The 20,983-nt window shown below is 38.5% G+C and overlaps 1 protein-coding gene across 2 annotated transcripts; it reads right to left on the reverse strand.

The window, feature by feature from the left end:
* Positions 1-767: 767 nt before the first annotated feature.
* RAB38 (RAB38, member RAS oncogene family) lies at positions 768-20,730 on the reverse strand. Of its 2 annotated transcripts, XM_038154201.1 has the most exons (4): positions 20,315-20,730; positions 12,382-12,662; positions 3,549-3,692; positions 2,315-2,415 (listed from the first exon to the last, which is right to left on the reverse strand). In XM_038154201.1, the coding sequence occupies exons 1-3, from the start codon at positions 20,517-20,519 to the stop codon at positions 3,582-3,584; spliced, it is 597 nt and encodes a 198-aa protein (XP_038010129.1). In that variant the 5' UTR covers positions 20,520-20,730; the 3' UTR covers positions 2,315-2,415; positions 3,549-3,581. The 2 variants fall into 2 exon arrangements, with proteins under 2 accessions (XP_038010120.1, XP_038010129.1); XM_038154192.1 differs by lacking the exon at positions 3,549-3,692 and having other exon boundaries at positions 768-2,415.
* Positions 20,731-20,983: the final 253 nt, after the last annotated feature.

Consider the following 20,983-nt stretch of genomic DNA (forward strand, 5'->3'; position numbering starts at 1 on the left):
GCAGTCACATGTTGCTTTATAACCTTGACCAGCTTAACTGAGGTGGAATAATTGAAGCTAATTTTTGTAGCACAGGCAAGCCTTTGATAGATTTAGAACACCAAGGCTTTACAGCACCATGTATTTATGCTAGAGGGCACTCATATTTCATTCTGAGCAGTATCAGAGCTTGGCATTTTTGTAGAACATGTATCCCCAAAGCATGGTGCCAACAGTAACTTTCAGGGAGTGCTGTGAGGTAGGTGTGTATATAGATCCCTCTTTTACAGATGAGGAAACTGAGGCAGGAAGCTTAACGTATTTGACACAGATCACAGCAGGAGTTAAAGAATGTTTAACACAGGTATTAAGGGATGACACAGCATCCAAGACAACTTGAAAATTACTCTCAAAAAAGCCAGCTCATTATATATATAAATGTATCCATACATCTATGTCTGTGCAGATTAATTCTGGATGTGAATTTTTATTTTTAAAACAAGAGACTTTGCTTTCTTATTCGAAACTTCTGAGGCTTTAGGAAGACCATATAAAGAGCTATATGTCTGTCCCTTACTCTCCAGAGACAGAAAAATATCTCTTGTCTGCAGTGCCTATATAGTAACAGAGCATTTAGTGACAGAGGTACAAAGTCATAGAATCATTTAGGATGGAAAAGAACTTTGAGTCCAAACATACACCTTACATTGCCAAGTAGGACAAATTTTACAGGCACATGAAACTCAGGTCCCACAGTATAGGGTCAGCTTGAGGAATTTTTTTTTTTTTTTTTCCTATGCAGCAGATATTCACTAGACTGAGAATTTCACTCCTTCATTTCCAGCTAAGTGGTCAGTGAAGTATTGCTGTGGCATCTGCGAACATAAGGCAGCAGGTGATTTTGTCTCCTCCCTTCCATGCTCTCTAAGAAGCAGAACTCATCTCTGAAGACTACTCCTACAACTGAGAGTTCACAGCTTAGGAAGGAAAAGTCTGGGTAAGAACAGAAAATGTAAGTGATTTGTCTATGGCAGGATAGAGGCAAAGTTTTTCTTGAAGGGGCTTGCAGCCAGGTGTCGAGACTTCTTGTCTAGACACACTTCTCTAAATGACTCCACCAACCTGCAATTTTTGTGAGATGCTGAAAATCAACAATCTCATTTCCACAGTATGGTTCAATAAATTCTTCACATCTTCCAGAAGTGTTTCTTAAGACTGTTCCATTTTGCTTGCTTCCTGTGATGATTCATATACATTTCAGAAGAATATTTTCAGAAAGCAAATACCCTTCTACACAACACAGATGGCTTCCTGAAAAGTTCTGCTGGTATCTTAGAGTGTGAATAGTGAATATTCTCATGAGAATAAGCATTATGAAGGGATGCATGTTAAGACTTCTAGAATACACACAGTTTAAACATTCGGGGATATCTGTGGCATGAGGGATGAGAGGGAGGGAAAAGATCAATGTGGGCTTTCCAGAGGAAATGCTGGCTTTATAGAATAGATAACCCTTTCTGAAAAACCTGATCTGCTTCACCCAGGACACTGTACCCCTGATAGGCTGTTTTGTCACCCCTCACCCTTGACTTGTTCCATTTTGCTTCATCTAAGATAAGGCTATCAACTATGAGAATGCAACTCCTCAGAAAGAGGGAGCCAATCCTTCATCAGTCTCAGAAGCTCAGATCTTCTAGAGAACTGGATGATGTGAAATGTTCCTGCATCTTCAGTCCTGTCACTACATCCAGGAGACTGAATTTGCAAGGGGAATATCTAACTGTGAGCATTCTTGGTGTCTCTTTCTGAACAGCTCAATTTTCATTTTCATCATCATCCTCCTCAGATGAAACAAAGTCATTCAAGTCTGAGGGGTGACAAAGAGTGCAATGATGACTTTTGCCTGGTCAAGGTATTGAGAAAACATCCTGGAAATCAATGGACAAGTAGGGTGCTGCTGCAGTCCCATCACAAATACGAATTTTCAGAAACCACATGGCAAAGAAATGGGTTTTGATATCACTTGTGCCACCCAAATAGGAAAACAGCCATCACTGTGAGTCTTACTTGACCAATAGCCATAGAGAGTTTTGAAGAGTTGCTATCAATGAACACCTCATAATAAATTTTAGCAGAAATAAAAAAAAAAAAGAAGAGAAATTTAAATATATTTTTGAGAAAATTACAATCTGCTTAGGGACAATGTGGGCAGGCTGGTTTCGTTGAATAAAGTATAAATTGTGAATCACAGTTGTTCAGCTCTTGTAATAGTCTGGAAGTCTCTTAGGATTTAAAGCAAGATGAACAACTGACAATCTTGGAGGAATTCAAGTGTGGTTTTATAATATCTGGTTCAACTGACTGAACTGGATCACTCTCACTAGCAATTATGTGTTTCACCAAGCATCTGGAAGCTTCATTGATGTTTATATTTTCCTGCAAATGAAAGAGAAAGAGAGGTTGATTAGTCAATAATAATAAAAACATGTTGCATATTTCCTGTGCATAATTAAATTTTTCCCTCAGCAACATCTAAAGTTTACTTACCGTAATAAACAGTTTTCAAAAACTGACTGTGTTAAATAGTGCTTACTGGAGTTTTGAAGTTGGTTAAGTTTTATATATATTACGATTCATGTATGTTTTGAAATGTATACAGAGCTGATTTTAAATTACCTCAATCTCTTGGTGATTTGATTGCTTCAACAAACTAAAAAACAAATGCCAGAGAGGTGTTGAAGATTAATGCCTGAAGTAAAGCTCCAAAGACCATAATTCACTGCTTGAATAATGGTCACTCATTTCCAAATAGTTAATTACCTACCAGTAATTACAGCCATGCATTACACTTATTTTTTAAAGCCTTTCCCACAATTTCAAGAAGATTTCTGTATGCAATGCTCACAATGAAACCTGTGATGGACCAGTTTCATTGAATAAATGATACAATCTCAAATTACTCACAAAACAGTAAAATGGTTCTGTATGGTTTGGAGTCCCCCCTTATTTCTTGTTTAGGCTGACTGCAATGCACTGCATCTCCAATGCACTGATTCAGAAGAAATATATCACCACTGGTTTCATTTTTAGGACAGAAATCCTCACTCTAGGGTTTTAAAATGAAAGCTAAAGCACAAATTTTCCTACACGTTCCTGATATCAACTGCACATTTAACTTGTAGCGGTTCTTACCCTGTTTGTAGAATAAGTAAAGCTGAAATAGCTTGATCAGTGAGACACAGCTCAATGCAGCATAGAAAATAAGCAGTAGTACTGAGTAAAGATTTATTTTTTTTTTGTAAATAACAGCCACCAATATGTTTGGAATGAAAATTCAGGCTTTCTGGCATAAAAGGCACTCTTACAGTGTAACTATTGGCATTGATTACTTATTTTACAAGGCAGGAGATATAAACTTCACTGTAGCTTCAATCTTCTAGGAAATTGTATCACACAGCCACATACATCCATATGGAAATGCACACCAATATATAGGCATACATTTGCGTATATGCACACACTACTCTTGCTCAGTAAAAAATAATGTTTTATTTGCAGCCTAAGATTACCCAGGTTTTCAAGTTGAATCTCTGAGTCATAGACTAGTTTTGATTGGAAGGGACATTTAAATGCCATCTAGTCCCAACTGTTGAGCATGTCCAGGTCCCTCTGGATGGCAATCTGGAGCCTGCTGCACTGAAGCCATAAACTAGCTATAAAAGAAAGAAATGTGTGTGTTTCAGTAGGGAAGACACATTTATAGGAAAATCAAAAGCTAAATGAATAGATTCTTTGTCTTTCATGCTATCTCCCACTTTCCAACTAGCCACCACATGCTGGACCATGATTTGTCCAATCCCCTTGAAATCAATGTCAAAACTCCACAAATTCCATTGTCCATCCCTTTACATCACAGTAAAGGGCTGAAATCTGCGGATCTAACTGAAAGTGTTAAATAATGCAAGATTTCACAGGTTTCTCCAATGACAAACATGAAATTAAATATTTTGTATGTAAAGAATATCATTAAGTTGTAAACCCCCAATACTTTAGAAAAGTACACATTAATGTACATAGCAACTGCTAGAGAGCAATAAGGGGGTGTGAATCATCTCCCTACTGAGATGTTAAAATTCTGCTGTATCACATGGCTCTCTCAGACCAGACTAGAAAATTCCTCAAGCATGCACTGAAAACCCTTTTCAGAGTACTGTGAAATTTTATTAAAAAAACCAAAAAACCCAGGCAATGAAAAATATCTCTCAGCACTGCTTAGAAAACTGAAGCCAAAATAGGATCATTAAATGCCCAAAAAAAAGAAATGGAAAAACCTTTTGTGTTGTGTTTTTTTTTTTTTTTTTGCTGATGGACTGGTGAGCATTTAATTTGCCCATGCTGCTTCTGTGTTGAAATGGCAGCATGTGTTTATTTAATAAAGTCTTAGGGACTATCTAAGATTCTGCCCAAACTGATTAATGTTCAGATGTATTAACAGCAGCCATCTTTGTCAGAGGCTACCATTTTACAGCATTGGGAAAGGGAGAAGGAACCAAGCCCACAATAGCATAAAATGGGTATATGTTGACATCCCTCGTCCCTGCTAGTGATAGATGTAAATCCATGTGGCAGACATGAGCCTAAAAATGCAGAAGAAAAAAAATTCTCCATCCAGTACTCAAACAAGAAAAAAAAAAAGAAAAAAAATAAAGAGGTAAGGAATGAAAAGTCCTGTCCTGAGTCTAAAGAGGCAGTTCTCATCTTTAACATTTATATGAACTATTTAGGCTATGTGGATGACAATTTCAGCTGGGGTACAAGGGGAGGGAGAGGAAGTGGGACCCTGACAGACAGCACAGCCAGTTTTGAGTTTGTGTCTAGCTCCAGCGTGCTCTTGCGGTTCAGATTACAACTGGCACACAGTATGGACGAGAAGTAATATGTTAAGTCACCTGCTGCAAGGAGCCTGTGGTCATGCCAACAAAGCAACTCCTGCCATCTCAGATCCCTGCCTTGACCACTTCCTTTCTGATGCTACTACTGCCTTTTGTTACAACCTTAATCCTGTGGTGTCCTAGACCTGCAGATCAGACATTGCTGTATTCTGGTGTGACTAATGAAATATTGATTTCTCCACCTCTCCTCCTATAGTGTGTTTTGCAAAAGAAAAATCTGTATTCTGCTCGGCAGTGTAAAAGCTACAGACAGTAGAAGGTGATCTGCTACCCAAACACAGACACCCAGAGGTCTGGTGATTTTAGGGCCCATGAAGTGTTGAGAGGCAATCAAGGGGAGGAAAGAGAAAAAAGAGAAAGTGAAAATCACAAAGAAACCAACAATCGGAGTGTAAGATTGTGCAGAGAGGAATAATCACAGACACTCTACTAATGGTATTGAGACATGGAAGCTGCCTCAATTATACCAGAAAATAAAATTAATTATGTTTCAAAAAAGCAAGAAAATATAGGTGGGACAGTGGAGTGAAAAAAATATCTTTCAGTGGGTCTCTATGTTGAAATGCCATAACTGTCATCTCCTATACGGCTTTGTCCTACAAAAAAAATCACAGAAATTGTGATGATTGCTGAAGTTCAGACTCCTCTCTCCTCTCCTCTCCTCTCCTCTCCTCTCCTCTCCTCTCCTCTCCTCTCCTCTCCTCTCCTCTCCTCTCCTCTCCTCTCCTCTCCTCTCCTCTCCTCTCCTCTCCTCTCCTCTCCTCTCCTCTCCTCTCCTCTCCTCTCCTCTCCTCTCCTCTCCTCTCCTCTCCTCTCCTCTCCTCTCCTCTCCTCTCCTCACACCTGTAGTGCTTGTTATCAGCCTCCTCTGAGGCCACTTTTACCTTACCTTGTTTTCCAAACACAGGAGACACTCTGCCTACCTATATTACTTTTAAGGCTGTTATTACTCAGCTCTTCATCTTTGATGTGTTTATCTGGACAGCAGCTTTCTGCGATAGGGAAGTGCTGCTATGGCCATTTGTCAAAAGGAGAAAATGCAGAGCCACATGAATCCTCGTCCAGCATGCAGCGGCTAGTTGGAAAGTGAGAGATAGCATAGGATGAAGTCTTCACATGATAAGGTAAGAATGCAAATTTCTTTTCTCAAGAAAAGTTCTTCCCCATGAGAGAGCTTTTACAGCAAGGCCATAAAGGATCTTAGCCACATTATGGTGCGTTTATCAGTCCTGTATTCCTGATTCAGCATGCCAGCCTTTTTGAAAGCTTTTCCCAAGCACCTTGCCCTGCCCTGTCCCCTGAGGTGCCTAGCTCATTTCTTTGTGGCTCAGTATCCCCAGCACCTGATCTTGCTAACCAGAGCAAGAGCCGAGTTGTGAATCCATCCCTAAGTGATTTATCCTGCATCAGCCTGCCAAAATGTGCCAGAGCAAGGACCTGAATTCTGCTTCTGTGACAATGCCTGACTACTTGTGATAGTCTTTCTGCTGGCCTCATCAAGAAGGAATGGAAAAGTGAAAATCAGAACACGCTACTCTTTATTCTATTACCAAACAAAACAAGGCAAAGAAAATAACTCTGACCAATCTCTGAAATACAGAAAGGAACACTGGGGGACATGAAATCAGCATTTGCTTTGTAGATCAATCTTATTAAAATATATCCTTTCAAAGGGCACTTTCATAGAAGGGATAGCAACTGAGGGCAGAGAAAGAGAGCTGCATTATTTAAAATCCTTGAACTGATTGCTATTGGAAATAATGTCTTGTAAGCAACAATCAACTAAAGGGAAAATAAATACATTATTGAATGTGACTCAAAGCAGTACACAAGCTCAGCAATCTTTTTTTGCATTCTGGACTACTTCCCCCTTATCTGCCGTCTCTACTGCAGATGCAGAACATTAATATTTAGGGCATTCCTTTTTAATATATGAAATAAGTTCCCACAGATTAGACTGGCTCTTAGCTCTTTGTAGAAGAGTAAAGGCCCTGACAAGTTTTAAGGGCCTGTCTCACTTTCAGATGAAAGAACTTTTTGTTTCTTTACCATGCACATATCTTAGATTTGGCTATCTGATTGTTTTCTGATAGAAAGCTTTTCCCTTTTTACATTGACAGTTTTTTCCTCTTACTGGTTTGATGCTTCTGAGTCTTACCTTTAAAAGCAGGGTGAAGAACACTGCGTATGCAGGCACAGGGCACTTGGGGAGCTCTAAATCAGCGCTGCCTAGAGACATGACCTTAGACTACTGCTGCAGTTGAAGGAAATTGACTTCCCATAAGCAAACATTTACAAATTGTGAAATATTCAGGTATTAGATGGGAGCCTACTGAGAAGCTCATAGCTTCCACATTTTATTTCCATACTGCACTAAAATCCAGGAGCAAGGAAATGACTTGAAAGATGCTTTAACCTGCACTCCCCTTGAGCTAGCACTCTGAGGGAATGGTTCCACATGCTCCCTTAGCAGAACTCCCTGGAAACTGCTGGGAACAGAGCCCTATTAAGATGGTGTGCTGTACTCCTGCAGTGGTGTTTCTAGTAAAATGCAGCCATACAAGTTAAATGCCATCTGGATGCATGAACATGAAATTCATAGATGTGAACTTCTGTGACTGCGACTCTGACAACAAGATCATTTCTGTGATTGAATTTTTACATCTGGTTGAATACCCTGCAACAAAATTATTTCACTTAATGACTTTCTGATTTCAACAATTTTGTGTTTCTATGAATTTCCAGATTTGGGACAGTACTAAATAATGTATTTCATAAAAGTGATCCAGAGAGCTACAGGACAGCTCTAGTACCCATAGGATAATCTGAATCAACTCCTTTTAATTACAGGAAACAATCTCCGCAGAGGATTCTGTGCAGAGTGATTGTACATCTGAAATGAAATATCCTGCCTTAAGTGTCAGCTTTATTTCTTGCTTTATGGCAGAATCTGACATATTTCCTCAGACTGTACTGTGAGATTAGTTAGATTTTTTTTTGAGTGAATTAAAAAGACAATCTAGGGAGCCACACATCCCTAACTGGGTCTGGCAGTCTCAAATGGATCGCTTGGATTTAAGTTACCAGATCAGCAGATTAGTTTAGAGTGTCAGCCTAATTCAAATAAATGTCCGAACCTTGTTTTTCTTTATGGAAATCAGAACTGTTTATCCAGCTCCTCTGCAAATCTACTGCATAGCTTGTTTTTTTTATCTTTCATAATAATTGTCCAGTCAAAAGAACTGAAGAATCTGTGATTTGAACAAGGGCTAGTAGATCTTGGGTTATTCACAGAATTCCCTGGTAAGATAGGAAGAATTAGTGTCTTTGCTTTTTGAAAGATAGGCTGGAACAGAGAAGAGAATGACTTTCTGAAGGTAACACAGCAATGGCAAAGAGGACTTTTGATTGCTAGTCCAGCATTTGGGCCCTGTAAGGGGTTGGAACTAGATGATTCTAGATGATTTTTAAGGTCTCTTCCAACACAACTCATTCTGAATCTATGGTGACACACCATGGACTGCCTGTCAAACAAAAGCTGAATAAAGGACATCTTATTATCCACATTTCTTAGAGGCAGAACTATAACACTGTCCTGGTCCAAAGAGGATGTATCCAAATAGCCCAGAGACTCAGACTGCTCATCAGTCTCCAGGTCATGATGCTCAGGAGACAAGGAGTTGTGTGCTTAACCTAGTTTTGTAAGGATCTGAAAAGCACAGCTACCAGCCTTTCTGGGCAATTTGGACAAAACATGTCTTTTCATCTAATTCTGTATTGCTGACAGCAGAATAACAGCAGGGAAAAGAGGATCTCAGGCATAATAACAGCGCACAGCCATGGCCAGTTGTAAGGTATTTCAAGTTACTTCTGAATTAGGTACTTTCAAGTACATTTAGTTTTGCCTGACTTGTCTGTTTTGTTGCACAAGTTCCATTTTCATTATAAAGTGATAAGCTTGAAATTGCTCCTTTTCTAATCCAAGTCAAAAGCTCACCTCTTTGAACTAGGCATGGTGGTGAAAACAGTTTAAAGTCTTGGAAATGTGAGTGGAGTTCTCAGCTGCTCTGGCCATGTGCTGGATAAATTCATGTTTGACAGGAAGAAGAAATTTCCTTCCTTTAAAAGAATGAATCTTTCGTGTTAGTTGTGGTCATGAAATTTATTAAAGAATTTACTCTTAAGGGTTATTTGGTGGCTATCTGGGGATGTGCCTCTTAGACTGTAATCAATATGGGCAAAGTGAATATGCAGATAAAAAAGAGACCAGGCTCACCACTGGATATATGGCAACAGTCTAACTTGTGACTACACTGTGACGTGGTGTTGCCCAATAAGGCCCTTCTCACAAGGAAAAACTATCCAAACAAAATCTTCTGTCTTTGTAGGGGGAAGACTGGAAGAGGGTTATTTCCTTCAGATTAATGTAAGAATCAAAACTAATGCATAAGACTGCATTAGGTGGCTCAGATGTTTTATACTGGAGCTGTTAACTTACAAAAATAGCACCAAGGAATAATACCGTGATTTTTTTTTTTTTTTTTTTTTTTGTGTAATCTTCCAGTGACCAGACAAAAGCTTAAAACCATTAAAACCACAGCATGAAATATGGTAGGTACATATATAGCATGCTACTTTCTGCAAGGCAACCAGAACAAGATGTTGTTTTTATAACTAATCACCTTTGTTTTTCCAAAATGCACAAATCATATTCAGTCTGCTCTCAAGGCTTTAACATTTCCAAGCACATCTCCAGAAAATCTCTGGAGATCTAATTATTCCAGGGTACCACAAAAAGAGAGTTATTACTTATTTGAACTGCTAAAATGGATAGCTGCAATATGATGACTCCTTTGTCCATGCTATTCTGCTTCAAAAGAGTTTCTATTCTCTGTAGCAAACAGAGTTAGTCTTTTTTTTTTTTATCAGACCCAAGTTCAATTACTTCTGATGCTCTAGGCTGAAAGAATACCAGGTACATACAATATCCAGAATTCTAAAATAGTAGTAATATTAACTTTTGTTTAGAAAAGGAAGTGTAAGGTTTAGTTTAGAATTTAGATCAAGTGGGGAGAGTATTTTGATCTAACTTTGTTTAAATGTTGTGATTCTACCATCTTTACTGGAATGACTCTCTGCATAATTTTAAAGTCAGAAACCTCAAATTCTGGGTGGAAATCAAGTGTGTGGATTGCAGAACAAGAGGTCCTAGCCTCTGGTGTATAGCAGCAGAGAATAGCACGGTGACAGCTATGTGCCCTCAACTCTCATCATTCCCTTCAGAATGGCTTTTGAAAGCAAGTCTTGCCATAGCTGGATTTTTTTTCTGTTCTTAAATGATTGCATTGTCAATCTGGGGACTGCTTGGCTTTTGGATTAAAATAATGTAAGAAGAATCTAGATATTTACCATGTCTAAAATAACAGAAATTCTTAACTCTATGCAGCTTAGAGAAACTTGGAAAAATTTCCTCTGTTATGACTTCAAAAAAAATTTATATCCTCTAAATTTATGTAGTCTTAGCTCCATCTTTTATACTTCCATAGTTCTGCCCCAGACTGGCTCCATCATCATTGTAAAACCTCTCTGTGATCTTTGAAACTGTTTGCATATTCATTTTCTGTCATGATCTACAATGGCCCCTGGCACAATAAATATGGTTGTTCTTTTTGAGTGGTGGACATGTGCTTACTGGAGAATGGAATTCATGGTACAGATTCCATTCTCATAGTAAAATGTAGTTTATCATAAAGAGGATCACTGGATTCCCTTGGCCTCACCCAACACAAATCAACAGACGAACTACAGAACTAAATGCAAATCAGGTTCTCCATGAGAAGAAATAGGAAGTACCCTGTAGTTGAGCAAGATAGTTTACACACTTACCTAGACCAAAATTACTCCCTATAAATGGCATCTTGAGAAACAGTGGCTGGATTTGAGACTCATTCAGTGGAGAAGCAAAGGCATTAATTAAAAAGACATAGAATCATAGAATCATAGAATCATAGAATGGTTTGGGTTGGAAGGGACCTCTTCAAGTCATCTTGTCTAACCTGCCTGCCAGGGCAGAGACATCCTCAGCTAGATTGGGTTGCTCAGAGTCAAATCCAATCTAGCCTTGAATGTTTCCAGGGATGGAACATCCACCACGTCCGGGTGTGTTGTTCCAGTGTTTCACCATCCTTTGTTAGAAAAAAAGATTTCTTATCTCTAGTGTAAATCTACCTTCTTTTAGTTTAAAACCACTACCCCTTGTCCTATTACAACAGGCTCACCGGACAGGTTTGTCCCCATCTTTGTTATAATCCCCCTTAAGTACTGAAAAGCTGCAATCTCAGCCCAGAGTTCATGCAATGCCTGATGCAGTTTGGGATATGCTGCTATTCCCCTGCTGTTACTTCTGCTGATTACTAGTGAAACATCTTTTAAATATTAATGCTTAAAAAGGTGTCAAGACCAGAAAAGTAGAACACAAATATACACCCAAAAAGTTCTTAAGTACCTTACATAAAGGGTTTAAAAGGAATTAAACAATCAAATGTAGCATTTTGGCTTCCAGATTACTAAAAATCTAGGTTAAACCAGAACCAAATTGTTTACATTTCATACATCCAAAAGTTCCCCAGAGCTGTCAATGATGATACCAGTTTTCATAATAGGAGGATACAATCAACACTATATCCACTGAATTGTTGTATTCAAATCAATATTTCATATGCCAGCTCTCCAAATCCTGCATTAACTGAAATTATCCGAGACATCTCAAACTGATCAACAGTACCAATGTACTTTTGGCCTTTATAATTTGAAAGCCAGAGTGCTCTTTCTGATTTTTATCTCAATATTTAATGCACTCAGGAAATCTGTACCAAGGCAAAGAACTGAACCTCAGAGCAGTTCATTCAGCCCTTTGACCACTGGTATTTCCTTCCTCCCCAGATATGTAATTTTTTTGAAAAGGCTTTTGAGAATAAGAGCTTATAACAGTGAACATTGTACAAGCACTACAATAGACTGACCTTATTTCTGGACTCTAAGGCAATGAAGCTATTGTCTCAAATCAGCATTTCTTGGGCAAAGTGGTTATATAAATATTTAGAGATAATATTCAATGTTAAGAATGATGAAAAACATCTTCATATCATTCACAAGAGGTAGCTTTTATGCCTTGCCTAAGGTCATCCTCCTCCCCAGGCTATTGTGCAGTAACCTGTTGACCGGGTACATACTTTACTGCTGGCCTATCATATCACGGCAGCTGCATTTCAGAATGTTGCAATGAAAGACCTAAAAGAAATAGAATTGCATACTATATATTTACAAATCTATCTTTAATTAACACTACCAAGAGAGGAGCTTTTCAAGGTGCACGTTTAGACCAAATGAACTATTTTAGGAACTGATTTCTCTGTCCTCAGAAACATTTGAAAACAAATGGAAACATTACCTTGGCTGATGTTTCAAACCAGCCCACGAACCCATTTTCTTTGCAGAACTGATCCATCTTGATGCCGTTGTTCATAAGAACATCTATTCCCTGGTCACATTTGTTTGCTAATAGGACTGCTGGCACAGGTTTGCCATTTGGAAGAACCAACTTAGAGTCCAAATCCTCTTTCCATTTTGTCACTGCTTCAAACGTCGCAGGTCTTGTAACATCAAAGACAATAAACGCCCCCATAGCCTCTCTGTAATACACCCTGGTCATGTTTCCAAATCTTTCCTGTCCTGTAATGAAGAAAGTAGGAGGGGGAAAAAAACGTTACCTTGCAAAACTCAGTGCTTCCAGTCTAGGTCAGTATTTCAAATAGCAGGTTTCCTAAGATAATATTACTGAAGGCAGGATTTCATTTTAAAAGTCCCCAAGAAACTACTCTTTGCCTTAATAATTATAAGTAACATGCTACAATAATTTGTACGAAAATGCAGGAGAGTATTGCATGAAAAAGGAATTTTCAAGCCAACACCCAAGGAAATTCAATGAAGTTCATTATAAGTGAATAATAAGTGTGATAAGTGAATAATAAGTGCATAGTCTTATTAGGCTACCAGATTTCTCAGTCTGCGGACAGTGCCAGGAGTCTTTGGGTACATCACAGGACTTTCAACAAGAGCCACAAAAAAAAAAAAATGTAAGTACCAGATTGGAAACTCCTTGGTACTATGGTATTTTGTCTAAAACTTCTAACACAACTGAACTGCTCAAGCATGAAGAGGATCCTGCATATTCTCATGCAAATGATAATAACCAGCAGTATCATAATATAGCTCCGGAGCCATACCAGGCATCAGTGTAATTACTAGTTTACTTTTATTGGCAAACTAAAACACAGAGGTGAGCAAGGTGAATTTAAAGCCTTACAAACATGGAAAGTGCTCTAAGAAATAGAACAGCAGTAGCAAGATAAAGAACTGCATTGCTCCACTGAAAAGATCTTTGAGGAGTATTTCGTACCATTTCTGTTCAGAAGCTTAATGGTTTTATTTGCTGAATTCAAAGTGCTTTCTGGGAAAGGACAGAGTTTTTTTGTGAGTTAACAGTACATTAGTATATTCAAGCATGGACGTTTGTAAATATCTTTCATTTTATATGATTTAAAGTATGAACAAATTAGCACGTGACACCAGGATATGGTATGTTGATCAGCTGTGGATTTGTTATATGTCTGCTGTTTTCATGGGAACTCCGGAAAATAAATTACACAGAACTTTTCTCGAAAATAAAAAATAGATTTTCTACTAATGTCTGCAGCAGAGCTGTGATCCAAAGAAGAATTATAAGCTCCTGAAACATATCACAACAATAGGAATTTTTAAGCAAGAAAACTCCTGTATATGCTTCCATAGCTGGGAAAAAGTGCTATGGAAATAGAAACATTGAATGCAAACCTGTTTCTAGCTTTATTTTCTCAACATGAGCAATTTTGAGTAGGTTAAGAAGACAAGAAGATTGGCAGTCTGCCTCTGACTCCAGGAAGGTTATCTGTGGAGAATTTTTCTGATGGAAATTTTGCTGTCAAATGTAAGGGAAGGCTGAGAAAGGAAATGCACCAATTGTTTGGCTTCTAGACCATGCACTTTCATTTAATGGAAATAGCACTGAACCCACTTAGGGGGTCAACACTATCAGTTTGTGATGTTTGTCTTTGGTTTTAAGCACTGTGGCAGCAAGGAGACAGTCATTCACGTGGTACAGAAACTAAAGAAGAAGCCTATCTTCTCTAAATTCATGTCAATTTTTTTTTATCTTAAAGAAACACTGTGTCCTATTGATAAAGCAAGATAGAAATAGATTTTTTCTGGGAAAGAAGAGGTCCTATTCCAAATTTCTTTCATCTATATTTTTATTGAAATGTCTTATGATTCCTATCAGTGGGCTAATCAGATGAATGGCTAAGTCATGTGCTATTCAATAATCTCCTTGTTGAGAAATTCTTTTTTCATCTGCAAGAAGGTGCCTTCCACCAAAAGCTAAGGTCTGATTAGAAACATAGCAGTGAGGTAAGCAGCAACATATACAAATAGTTTTTTGATGGATATTGCATTTCACTGATACTTTATACTTCTCATACAAAGTTCTTGAGATGCTTACACTGTAGACGATATGAGAGCAGCTCAACTCAGGCCTCACATAAATTTATTAGGACACAGATCGCTGCTGAGATAGGTGGGACATGGTGTCACAGAACATTAACTAAATTATTCATTTGCAGAATGAAATCATTCATCATGAAGGAAGTTATTAAAGGAATAAAAGGTTCCTAAGTTGTGATCTTCTGCTTAGTAGTGGCCCACAAATTTCTGACAAATTATATGATACTGATTCTTCCTTTGGCTTCCAGCTGCTTTTTCAGATACACGGGATTTTCATGGCACAGAAAAGTCAGTGTGTTTGTAAAAGCAGCATTTTGCAGGAAGACGGGGATAACCAATTTCCATCACCAACCACTTCAAAGAAAGAGAAAGAATGGAGTTGCATGATTAACTGCCTAAACTGTTTTTGAAATGGTATTTTTCTGCATCAGTTATAATTAATGTATCAATATACTTGACAGAAAGGCATTAGGCCAGTTTGAATGGAAAAAGAGGTGCTTTATAAATCAGAGTTTTGGTTGTATGACCTTTGCATACTGACTTTAATTTAAATTATGGAAAAAGTGATCTCTAGTATTTGCATTGAGCTTGGGAGCTTGGAGAACTAAATAATATGTCTAAGGATGCAGAAGTACTCTTTTTTTCCACAGATTCTTACTTATGTGAACAAAATCCTATATTAATAGATGAGGTTCCTAAAACCTTTTAGTTTAGCAGAATTGCTCGTAATAATAGGCTTGATGTATTAAAGATGTCAAAATCTGGCCTTAGGTTTTCAGCAACACAATGACTTAGGCAGGAATTAGGCTAGAAAATAGATCAACCATTAGGTATTCAGTGGTATCTCGCAGGTAGCCTGGAACATTAGAATCTGTTTTACTGCAAGACTGACTGGGGAAGATTGGTTTTGCTTTTCACTGGAGGGGTCAGAAGCTTGGGAAATATTTGATCTGGCCCACAGTACTTTATTGCATCACTTAAAATACTACTGGCATTTGGCATCAAACCCTGCAATTCCAATGGCCTTTGTCCACTGAGATGGTGCTTTACGTTGGGATTATCAGCCCTAAATTAGATTAAAAAAATAACTGGGAGTACTGAAGGTTAGGATCCCTTTGTAGTCTGAGACTGAGAAGAAATGTCTAATTGTTATTTCACATGAATCCTACTCTATTTGGAAGCGAACCCAGTGAGACCAAGGTGATAAAGCAACAAGATTTCTACTAAAGGGAAGCACTCCCTGTCTGAAGGGCAGCTGCCTGCACATTTATCCTAAACTCAGTGGCACCTCTGCAGCAGGCAAAGCTATCAGTTCATGGGTTTAAAGCAGCCATCAGGTGAACTTTTATAGCTTATAAAAATTATACCCCAAATGAATTTCTACAGTAGTTTAAAATTTTCACTAACCACTATCATCTCTAATAAATGCATAAAAAGTAATGATAAAGGGATGAAACTCAGATAATTTCCACAGTTTTGACCACAGCATCTGAAATGTGGCACAAAAATTTAAATTAAAAATTGACTGAAATCGCCCAATGCTGAGTTTTATGGTGCATTCTACTTCTTGCCACTGTCCTAAGAGACAATGCTTTTGGGAACCACCTTGCTTTACAGATAGCCTTTAGCCAACACTGAAAAGCTGGAAACTGGAGAAGATTTAAACATCTTTTACCTTTCCCTACAAAATATCTTTTAGAATATTCACACTTGAATTCAAATAATTGTCTTTATGGACTGAAGCTTAAGCAGTCCTTGAGCTTATGTTCACCACCCCAGAATGAGGAAAAGCAGGATGTCAGCATGATCTGGCCCACAGATTCCAGTACCAATCTCTACTGAAATAAAACCCTCACAGCAAGAGACTTATTTATGTTTGCAGAACAGTAATTTCAAGGTAACTTAGCCTAGAAATCACCATGACTATCTTATTTATGCATATGTGCTGCAATGCTTAGCAGCTGCCGAAAGCCTAAAATGCTGAGGACGTGCTGTGCCTGGCATTAGTGAACAGGTTTCCACTTACTCCCTCTGCAGCATAACAATCCTAAAAACTTTACAAGTGCAGAGATACTCCTCTATATCCGTGGATAGACTGCTGCTTCTGAAGGTGAAAGTGACCCGGAAAGGAAATGGAACTGTTCTTTCCCCAAAGCATTGGTCCAACTGTTTATGAGATGAGAACCAGACTTTTAAAGACAAACCAATATCTTTTTGTAGCAATGAATAACCTAGCCCACTCAAATGCAGAAGGAGTGATAAAGAGGATGCTGAGATGGATGTGGAAAAGGAGCAGGGAGCAGGCTCTGATGTGCTGCTCTCTGCTCTCTGATGTTCAAAGCTCCTCCCTGCAGTAAATCTATGGCTAAAGCTGGTCTTCAGAGAAATCTCTGGGCTGTTTGGGTGCAAAACACAGACAGTAGCAGAGAGAGCAGCCTTGCAGAGAGGGAAATGGCAAATACACCCAGATCTGCTGTCTGCAACAGCTGTTTTCTTCAGAAGTGGTGTGCCAGTCTGCATCTGCAGGGCCAACCCCATCCACAGTAACCTTGTGCAAAATATGATTCAGAGTTTCTTAAAGCATTCCTTCTAAGAATTTGTTAATGAATTTATAGGATATGCACACAAAGACAGCAGAAAGGATAAAGAAATAAAGACAGAAATTGACTGAGGAGCAAGATTTAATGTTGTATGGCACAGCAGTAGAGGTGATGGCACACTTTAACAGGAACACCAAAACTAATGATTTGTAAAACAAAATCGAATTGTTGTGAAGAAATTAAAGAAAAGGAGAATTTTATCATGTACATTTGCTCCCATACTCAATACTAAACATTCAGTCACCTCAAACTTAGGCACTTCACTGAATCAGACATAAGTTCATAGATTTTAATGACAGCATGTTACAAACACCATAACATCATATAGCATTAAGGTTAATCCTGCTACTCCTGCCTGACACCCACAGTTTTGGGAATATAGTATGTGTTAAAACCAGTGTTTTAAAGTAACAAGGTGTGATGCAGAGCCCACATTATCCCTGAATTAATTTTTGTAGTACTTAGTTATCCTTGTTTTTTGGCATTTGTCTTTCATCTAAATAGATGCAGTTTCAGCATTGAGCTGTTAGATTGTATTAGTTTTGTTTACAAAATTAAAAAACACAGAAAAATATTTTACACAAATAATAACTACATTTAATTATATGGCACCAGATGAACCAAATTTACTTTTTCTTCTCATGTATGGTAAGGGTAAACCAGACCAAACTGCTTGGTCCTACCACAGCTGGAATGTGTCACTCCTCAAATGAAGTCACAGTGTACATAAACCCTACTAATAATGTCGATAAGCTTGACACTAGTTTTACTCACAATATTTTAAAGAAAATTATTTCTAGATTGTTAAACAATTTACTGCCCATGAAAAGCAAGGAGGAGTACACATATGCTTGGTACTGGGTTCACTGCCTGTATAATGGAGACGGGAGAGGATATAAGAGCTAAAATAATACCTGATATCTATATATACATACATGCATAAATATGTATTAATATATCATTACTGATATGAAATACTATCAATGTATTTGCAGAATTTGCTTCAATTCAAGGTGTCCTTCATGCTAAGCCAACATCCTTCATCTTGGTCAGGGACTGAAAGTTTATTTCCTTACCCCAAAAGATAAACCTGACTTGATAACAGAGAGTCCATCAAAAGACAAAGGGTGTTCTTAGACCAGAGATTTTATTTTCCTCCCTCTTCTCATTGCCCATTTGTATTTTGCAAATGATTTTACATGACCAGCCACAGCCAGGAGAAACTGATTCCATTCTCCCCATATTTCCAATCAGTTTTACTTCTCTTTCATTTTTGAACCTCTTTTTCTCTCACCAGCCAGATGTGTGATCACTTTTATGTGTGATCACTTTTATGCCTGCACCATGATCATCTAAATTCAGCATGTTGCTTACAGAACTTGCTCTCTACGTACAGCCAGCAACAGCTAAAGCTCCTTTAGCAGAAGTCATTAAAGCTAAGACAGCAACTCTTTTTATTACCAGCCACTGTCTTGACCTTCACAATGATGCTTTGAATTGGGCAATTCATATGAAATTTAGTACTGTGCTGTAATTCTCTCTGTCATGTGTGATAACTCAGAAAGCATGCTAGTCATTCAGTACTACAACTAGGTGTAATTGCTTTTGCAGCCTGACTGAAAGCTACATCATATGATCCACCAGCACATGATTAGTAGTGTAATAAATCTCTGAAACAAGGCATACAAAATACATACTTTAAGTCCCTGATACATTCAGAATTTACTATTAAATGCTTTTTTCTCATGCAGAAATGTTTTTCTGGCAGTGCACGTATTTGTTGTTACAATCAGCCACTGGTGAACAGTAAAATAAATGTTTGCCACATTATTCTATCTTTTAATAGAGAAAACTGAGCATATATGCATTTAAAACCATAAAACCACAAGACTGTATTAGCATGTGAAAAAGCGGAGTTTATACGTTTTACATAAAGCAGTGTTGTTGCATAAGTTTTAGTACCTCAGTGCCAAATTCAGAGCTCAGACATGAGACAGCTCAGTGCAGCAGAAAAGCACTCCCTCCACTGATAAGAATGTCAAGAATTTTTTCACTTCACCAGTTTTACCCGGTTGTGTTCCAGACTAGATCAATGAGCCTGAGTGGGCTCACAATTCAGGCCACAGGCTGGTACAGTTGCCTAACAGCTGATATGATGTTCATCTTTATTCCCTATTTAATGAAAGTAACTTCTTAATTTAACTGAGTTTTTAATTGCTGCCCTTTATGCTGTAATCTATTGTTACAGTTATATTTGATTCCTGCATTCACTAAATGAAAAATGATTACTTACAGCATGGGATATATGCCATCAAGATAAACTTATTTTGTGGACTGAAACAAAAATGATTGATTTTCAGAAAGGGGGTGGCAAAAAACGTTGCCTCTTTAATTTGAAGCCAAATCAAGAGTGTCTGAAGCACTGACAGCAACAATGTCAAATTCTGTGGGTTTTAATGATGTAACCATGTGGGGATATCTGGACTTCTTTACACTTTATCTCTTTGAAGAGGGTAAATCATCTTTTGTTTTGCTTGACGTTGGAATAAGGGCATTTAAATATGAGTAATTCTATTTTTAACAACCAGAATGATTGCTAAATAGAAACATTTCTCTTTCCAAAACACGTAAGAAGTTGCTTTCATTAGACTGAAGGAGGGCAGGTACGAGAGAGAGGAAGAAGGAAGGTATTTTGATAAAATAACTCATATACATTTTCTTTATTTTTTAACTGTACAAGTAATTTTAATAATCTTACTGAATGCCTCATCTATTCCACCAAATTAAAAAGATTTAACAGGACATTCTTGTTATGCTTCCTCCTGTCATAGAGATTTGTTAGTTCAAGGAGGCAAAACTGAACATTGCCAGCTGCAGGGAATAAAACTGGGGCATTTGGAAAGAGGTACCTGAGTCCCTTAATATGTCCAAGGGCTTGGGAGAAAAATCAGCTAGCACAGGTTCCACTCTATGATTCTCTGTCTTCCCTAGTTTGGGAGTCTGCTGGTTTTAGGGACTCTCCAAAATGTCAAGCTGCCCTTAAAGTTTTCTCTCCTCAATCTGCTCTCTCTCACTGCATAGGCAGTGGCGGTTTCCAGCTTTCAGATCAGTACAAATGAATTGGGGTCTATTTTTTGTATTGTTCTTCAATAGATTATGGGGCAAAGGGTTCTCCTCTGTACTCACCCGCAATATCCCAGAGCTGCAGCCGTACCACAGTCTCAGCATCCCAGTTCAGCACCTTCAAAGCAAAGTCCACCCCGATGGTGGCCCGGTAGTGGGGGGAGAAATTCTGGTGGACATAACGCTTGATGATGCTGGTTTTGCCCACTCCCAGGTCCCCGATCACCAGCAGCTTGTAGAGGTGCTCCTTCTGGTTGTGCTTCTGCATCTTTCCTGTGGCTGCGGCTGCTCCCTGCAAACTGATTGCATGCTCTGCCCGAGGAATCCTGCCAGCCTGAGGGGAAGAGAGGGGGTGAGGGACTGGGGAGGGAAGGAAGGAGAGCAAGGTAGGTGGAGGCTCTCTCTCTTCCTACGGAAGCAGGATCACCATGTCCAGCAGGCAGCCCTGCTGGGAGATGAAGTAAGGACGAACTGGGGGAAGGAAGTCTCCCAGAAAGTTTTGTGCGTATGTGTGTAAAGGTCAGCACGAGGTGTGTCTGGGATTAGTCTGGCTGCTAAAGGCTTTGCAGGAAAATTCATGCAGCAGTTCTGTACTCTGTTTGGCTCCTTGCTGAAAGGACAGTGTTTCTGTCGTGCACTAGTTTTACACACAGTAAATTTTGAACCCCTGCCTTGGTGATATCACCCTTTTTTTCCAGATGTCTTTAAGATGCCAGTCACTGTAAAAAAAAG

Source organism: Motacilla alba, chromosome 1 (assembly GCF_015832195.1).
Source record: "Motacilla alba alba isolate MOTALB_02 chromosome 1, Motacilla_alba_V1.0_pri, whole genome shotgun sequence".
Taxonomy (NCBI): domain Eukaryota; kingdom Metazoa; phylum Chordata; class Aves; order Passeriformes; family Motacillidae; genus Motacilla; species Motacilla alba.

Bases quoted from the DNA above. Each gene is read 5' to 3' on its own strand.
- RAB38 (XM_038154192.1), bottom strand. From the start codon at position 20,519: ATGCAGAAGCACAACCAGAAGGAGCACCTCTACAAGCTGCTGGTGATC. The intron at 12,663-20,314 runs GTGAGTACAGAG...TCTTCATTACAG, and splicing joins GCAGCTCTGGGATATTGCGG to GACAGGAAAGATTTGGAAAC. The intron at 2,416-12,381 runs GTAATGTTTCCA...TTTCATTTGCAG, and splicing joins GGTTTGAAACATCAGCCAAG to GAAAATATAAACATCAATGA.